Source organism: Toxotes jaculatrix, chromosome 3 (genome assembly GCF_017976425.1).
Source record: "Toxotes jaculatrix isolate fToxJac2 chromosome 3, fToxJac2.pri, whole genome shotgun sequence".
Classification (NCBI taxonomy): Eukaryota; Metazoa; Chordata; class Actinopteri; family Toxotidae; genus Toxotes; species Toxotes jaculatrix.
Window position 1 is genome coordinate 14,867,900 of NC_054396.1, and position 6,300 is coordinate 14,874,199.

Below are 6,300 nucleotides of genomic sequence, written 5' to 3' on the forward strand. Positions count from 1 at the left end.
AAATTACCTTCAAAGTATTTCTCAGGGCATCATCTGACAAGCAGTGAGCAACATAGCCAAGAGACATCAAAATATATCAGCTAAATACGTCGACTGCATCAGTATTTACAGGAGACAACTCAAGCAACTAATCAAAGGTTAAAGGTTTTTTCCACAAAAAGTTTTTGAGAATGTTTTTATGTAAGTTTGTTCTGAAATGTGTTTATTTTTTACATATTCAAAAGACTTTATCTTAAACTCAGTTATTCAATGCATGGCCTATGTACAGAAATCACAATTTGTTGGGTCTGAAAAATTGATTAATGAAAGCATGTTTGGAGCAGACAATAAAAAAAAGAACAAAAAATGTTACTAAATAGGTAACAAGAATGAGTGTGACACGTGAGTTAATACTGCAGCTCCCTGGGAATGCCATACATTAAAACTATGTGGACTTGAATGGTTCATCAAATGGCTGTTCACAAAAAATAAGATGAACAATTTATTTTGACAGGCGGACCCCAATGTGAGCTCCACATCCTCTTCTTACAAGACCCTGTTCAAATAAAACCCAGAGTCACCAAAATCAGGAAAATATACAGTACTCGACTCAGCATCTTACAGTTCAGCTTCTGGTCCACACCTTTACCTTGGCAGGTTAACAGAAAAATAAAGTTGAAAGTATATACTAAAATGACAAGAAGAAGATGGTTTAGTGCTGGTACGCACACAGCAGGCAGTTGACCACCATCTTCCAAGTCGAGTATGCCTGCATACTGAAGCGCTCTCTTGTCAGTCTGAAAAAAGAAACAAACTCCCGCAGTAACTTCATTTCATACAAAAAGAAAGCCTTGAAATGAAACTCGGGGAGCTTTAATCTCGAGCCAGTTAGAAAAATCTGATGATGTACAACTGAAATGTCTGTCTTTGTGTGGACTTTGGAAGAGGAGCAACAAGCTGTGCAGTCGTACCACCTCACAACGTCCCATTTCAGCTGAGATTCCTGAAGAGATTACTCAAACATCCTGAAACTGGAGAACTGATGGTGCGGGCGCTTCACATGGATGTAAGATAAATGCAAGGTTGGTGATCTTAATAAAAGTTGGTAGAAGGTGGGAGGATATTGGCTTTTCTAGAAGAGCAGGGCCCCCATGCTGCCTACTTCGCTCTGTTCTTTCACAAAGATCTCAAAGTACTGATAGATGATGGTGACGGCCAGCAGGATACCAGTGCCAGAGCCAATGGCTCCGAGGAAGTCCGCCATGACTGATAAACCACCGATACACAGCCCGCCAAAGGCAGCAGCAGTAGGAATGTACCTAGAATGCAAAACAGGGATAATGAGATGAATATTAATATATGTAATTCATGATTTTTTAGCACAAAGTCTGAATAGAAAGACTAGTTAATATTCAAATACATAAATTTAATTATTTACCCCTGTGTTGTAAATGAAAAACGCCTATTGTTTTCAATATATCTCACACACTCTATGCTGTTTCAATGCTAACACCTTTGCCCTAAGCTGGTGATCCATTTTGTCGATCAGAACAATCAGAATTTAGTTTGAAAAACACTTCACAGTGAGCTTAAAAAAATATTTTCGGTGAGTGCCCCACTGCTGAGCCCACAGTGCCAAAAGACACTAAGCAGTTACACATGTGGCAATAAAGGAAGTTAAGGTGATGTAATATGACAATCTGTAGCTTCAGTTATAAGATGGGAGTTATTTGCTTTGTGATTGTGACTTGTGACCATTGTAACGGATACACCTGCTCTGTGTATGGTTTGTGTGGCCGATGACATTTGTAAATGAAAAGCAAAACAAGAACTGTGCATGAAAAGATATCTGATTTTACCTGTTCAGTTCATGGACCATTGAGGTTTCTCTGTGTCCCCTCATCACCATCTGCTGCTCCTTCAGCTGTTTGGCCACCTGGATGAGAGTGAAGAACAGAGCTGTAAAGTGTAGTCTGTTTGAAATAAACCATTAACACCACCTGACAGGGAGAAGCTACAACTTACATCTTTAGCAGAGGAGCCAGAGACTTCAATCCAAGTTTTGGAGAAAAAGGCACATGATCCCAGCATGAAGACAATGTAGATGAGTGCGTGGACTGGATCCTCTAGAACAGAGCCAAATGACTCCGGGGGGGAGAGGTAATAACAGAGTCCACCGACAGGGTAGGCACGGGCTGGACCACCTGACGATGTGTCCTACAATCATGGGAAAATGCATTCATTATATAGGGCTAAGGAAAACATAAGGTCACTAAAGCTCCACACCCAATCATTTTGCAATATAAAGTATACTGCTGATGTTAATCTGGATTACGAGACATTTATGTTTACTTACAGACCAAGTTCCAAGCAGATTAACCAGGAAATTGCCGCTGAAGCGTGTGGAAAGCATCTGGGAGATAACGTACAAGTTGGAGACCAAGGCAGACTGCAGGATGATGGGAATGTTGGAGGTGTAGAAGAGCTTGATGGGGTAGGTGTTGTACTGGCCACGGTAGCGAGCCGACTTGATTGGCAGATCCACCCTGAATCCCTGTGAGAGGAGGTGAATGTGTAGGACAGATGTGAACAACTGAGCCAACTTCCTAAATATTTTTTTCTAATGCATCACCTATTTAAAAACCTAAGCAGTTTAGAGTCAAGTCACACAAATGAAAGGACCGCAACTCACCTGAAAGTATATCACTACAGCAAAGACAAACACTGTGGCGATGAGGTTCATGAGGTTGGGCAGGTTCTGTCTGTAGAAGGCCTCTCTCAGAGCACGCACTTTGTCTGTCCGAGTCGCCAGCAGATGGAAAAGAGCGATGATTGCTCCCTCAAACTCAGTGCCTGAAAACACAAAAAGTCACAAGCGTGAGGCACATTTCTGTGGAATGCAGAAGAGCAATGGGATGGAACTGATCACTACCATGGCACATATTCACTGACTGCCCTTTGGTGGTTTCTTACCTCTTCCAGTGTTCACAGTCGTGGGGCTGAAGGCCTTCCAGACGATCGTCTCACAGATGTTGGTAGCGATGAACAGTGAGATCCCTGAGCCAAGACCATAGCCCTTTTGGAGCAACTCATCCAGCAGCAGCACAATCAGCCCAGCTACAAACAGCTAAAGAAGAACACAGCAGATACAGTCATCTGGGAAAGTACTGAGGCAGTCATGTGTTGCACTTTGGTATAAATTTACATTTGTTTGGACAGTCTTAGCTGCTGGTTCTGGCTATGTAAGTTAGACCATTTGTTTTTACTTTCTGAGTAAAACTCAATCTAAACGTCCTGTTGGTCAAGTAATTTTAATTATCAGCAATGGATATTGACTATCGGAGTATTATGACTTGACATAATGACAAGTTTCTCTGAGATACGCTGAAATGCCTTGACGCAGCTCTTGCTAAGATCATGAAGTTTACCAGAGATGACGGTCTCAACCCCTTTATTTCAAAGACAATTATATGTTTGACAATGGCTGGTTCAATTGTAGGGGATATGCCTGTGATACTAAATCAATTTAATATTTGGGGAAGCAAAGAAGCTGAACAGATCCAAGCAAACACAGGGATTAATTTTAGAAACACAGAAAAGAAAAACGTATCAATAATCCAGATCTTTAAGCTTGCTCTGTATTATTATGGTCTGTTTTCACATCATGTAAGTGCGTATTCAGAGCCAGTTTCTGCAGATCATATATTCTTAGTCAAATTAGACACATACCAAATTTTGCAAAAATCTTCCTGTTCTCACCTGAATGATGATAAGCAGACAGATTCCAGCGCCCATCTCTGAGGGATCTCCATACATGCCGGTCATCACATACACAATGGCCTGGCCAATGGTGATGATCATTCCAAATACTGAAAATCATTAACAGGGGTTAGAGAATATATATATATATATATATATATATATATATATATATATATATATATATATATATATATATATATATGGATGTAATTAGAAATTCTAACCAAGTGTTTACAAATCACCACTTGATGAGAGTTTACTTACATTTCTGAGCTCCGTTGAAGAGGGCTCTGTCCTTTGGTGTGTCTCCAACTTCAATGATCTTAGCTCCAGCCAGCAGCTGCATTATCAGGCCTGACGTGACGATAGGCGAGATACCCAGCTCCATCAGCGTTCCTGGGTGGAGATATTTAGTTAGTTATACCAGAATGAGAGCAGACTTGAATTTAATCTTTTAATAAGTTATTGGCTAGACACATACCTCTGTTTGAGGCCAGAATTACTCTCATCCAGTAGAACGGATCTGCAGAGTCTGAGGACATGATGCCAAAGAGGGGGATCTGGAGGAAAATGGTGATCACATGGTGTGTGAGATATTTTTCAGTTATACATTAATTCAATACTTAATCTGCAAGTCCTATTTGAAGCCATTCATTCACAAAATTTATTCATATCATTTATGTACATGAAAACTACCCCGTGCAACACTATGTACATAGTGATTACTGATTTGTTGATTGAGAAATCAATCAGCAGAAAATTAATCAGTGGTTCATTTAATCAAGTAGAAACACCAAATATTCTCTAGTGGAAACTTACGAAGAGTGTTTTACTCTGTTACCTATCACCCTAAATGGATTTCTCTTTCTTTTGGCAGATAGAAACAATAGACAAATTAAAGGTATAACTCTATGGCCAACAGTCAAATTTTAGGACATTTTGGAGTCAACATAATTAATCAAAACCAATCCATAGATCAATATTTAATATAAAGAACAATTAGCAATGGTAAGAACCCTGCCAAAGACGCAGTGGCAACATTATATGAATGAATCACTTTGTTAAAGTAGTCAATCAAATTAATCACTTGATTTTTTTTTTCTGGGCAGAAAGAAAGAAAAAAAAATCACACCAATAAGATGAATGGAGAACAAGATTTTGAGAAAATACACAGTAATGAATAGTGACACTTACCTGGCAACACACCAGGAAAATGAAGAGAGTGATGGCAGTCCATAATACCTTTTCCCTGAACTGGATCTGTTGGTCAAGCACATCTTGTTGAGTTTAGTTGAGAGTAAAAGCAAAGCCAACATAGAGTTTACTCATTGCCATGTACAAATGTACCAGTAAAATCGGGATGTGAAAAAAAAAAAGATACACACCTTTCTTTCAGGTTTCTGGATCTCTGGCAACACTGCACAGAATGGCTTTATCACCTCCAAGAATTTGACTGTAAAGAAGCAAATACGGATGTTAAACTGAGTTAACTGGAAATAATAACTGGTCCTCGGTGGGACGTGGCAGTAAATGGGGGCGGACTCAAGACAGATTTGAAATTACAATAACCAAATCCAAACAAATTTGATGTCAAAGTAAAGCCTTTGGTATCACGAGGCTTCCAGCCCTTTTTGGTCGCTCTTTACATTCCCATTCCCGCATGTTTGTTGAGAAGAGCCTGAAGCTGATTTAGGTCCAGCAGGCTCAAAGACAGCACCGGCGGTGTTATGCGTCGTCATCACTAGACTGTCAATGTCTTTGAATGAGTGGCTAACACGTTAGCTTACAAGAGGTTTCCAGCCAACGCGAAACAGCACGGCGCTTTTAAAATCTCAACACAAGCGAGAAGTTCAGCTTGTAGAAATACTGCCCAAGTTTAATTGAATCCACAAAAGACTTATGACCAGATGACTCGTGATAGTACAAAATCAACTGCCACCTAGCTAGCTAGCAACGAAAGCTAGCCGCCTGCTATCAATGCCAGCGCTCACACCGTTAGCTAAGTTGTCAAAAACAGTTTACAAACAGTGTATTTTGGATCTTGTTAAAAAAGGATCTAGATATCAGTCTCATACAAGTCAAGTGCAGAAGAGATACTCACTGCCCATGTTGTCCCTACAGTCCACCTAGGTGCTCCTTCACTGTGTAAATCTGACCACACTCAGTCACTACTGAGCCGCCGGGAGGAGAGGAGGAGGAGGAGAAACTTTAGAGACACGTCACCACTACAGACACCAAGGACCCGGAGAGAAATTAAAGAAACACACTGTTTTAACCAAAGATAGAATAAAATACATTCAAATAATAAAACATATTTTTTGTGCAGTGGTGGAAATATATGATTACATTATGTATTATATTATATATTGTAAATGGCAGATTCTTCACTTGGGTAAAAGTATAAATACTATAATAGTAAATGCACTCCGTTGCAAGTCCAAAAGTGTAGACCCAAATTCCACATCATTGTATAATTGTGTTCCTTTTTTTTTACGATGGTATGTTGGTGTAAAATTTAATCTACAAAGTAACATGCAGCCTTGAAGGCTTTTCTGTCCC

At 39.8% G+C, this 6,300-nt stretch overlaps 1 protein-coding gene across 1 annotated transcript; it reads right to left on the reverse strand.

Moving 5' to 3' along the window:
* Nucleotides 1-185: 185 nt before the first annotated feature.
* Nucleotides 186-5,958, reverse strand: sec61a1 (SEC61 translocon subunit alpha 1). Its single transcript, XM_041034685.1, has 12 exons — nt 5,843-5,958; nt 5,127-5,194; nt 4,936-5,001; nt 4,223-4,301; nt 4,006-4,137; nt 3,739-3,848; nt 2,953-3,106; nt 2,672-2,832; nt 2,336-2,533; nt 2,005-2,196; nt 1,839-1,915; nt 186-1,298 (listed from the first exon to the last, which is right to left on the reverse strand). The coding sequence occupies exons 1-12, from the start codon at nt 5,847-5,849 to the stop codon at nt 1,112-1,114; spliced, it is 1,431 nt and encodes a 476-aa protein (XP_040890619.1). The 5' UTR covers nt 5,850-5,958; the 3' UTR covers nt 186-1,111.
* Nucleotides 5,959-6,300: the final 342 nt, after the last annotated feature.

Excerpts from the sequence above, each read along its gene's own strand:
- sec61a1 (XM_041034685.1), bottom strand. Across the intron at positions 2,534-2,671 it reads CTGTAGTGATATACTTTCAG|GGATTCAGGGTGGATCTGCC; the intron begins GTGAGTTGCGGT and ends CTCCTCTCACAG. Across the intron at positions 1,916-2,004 it reads CTGGCTCCTCTGCTAAAGAT|GTGGCCAAACAGCTGAAGGA; the intron begins GTAAGTTGTAGC and ends ACTCTCATCCAG.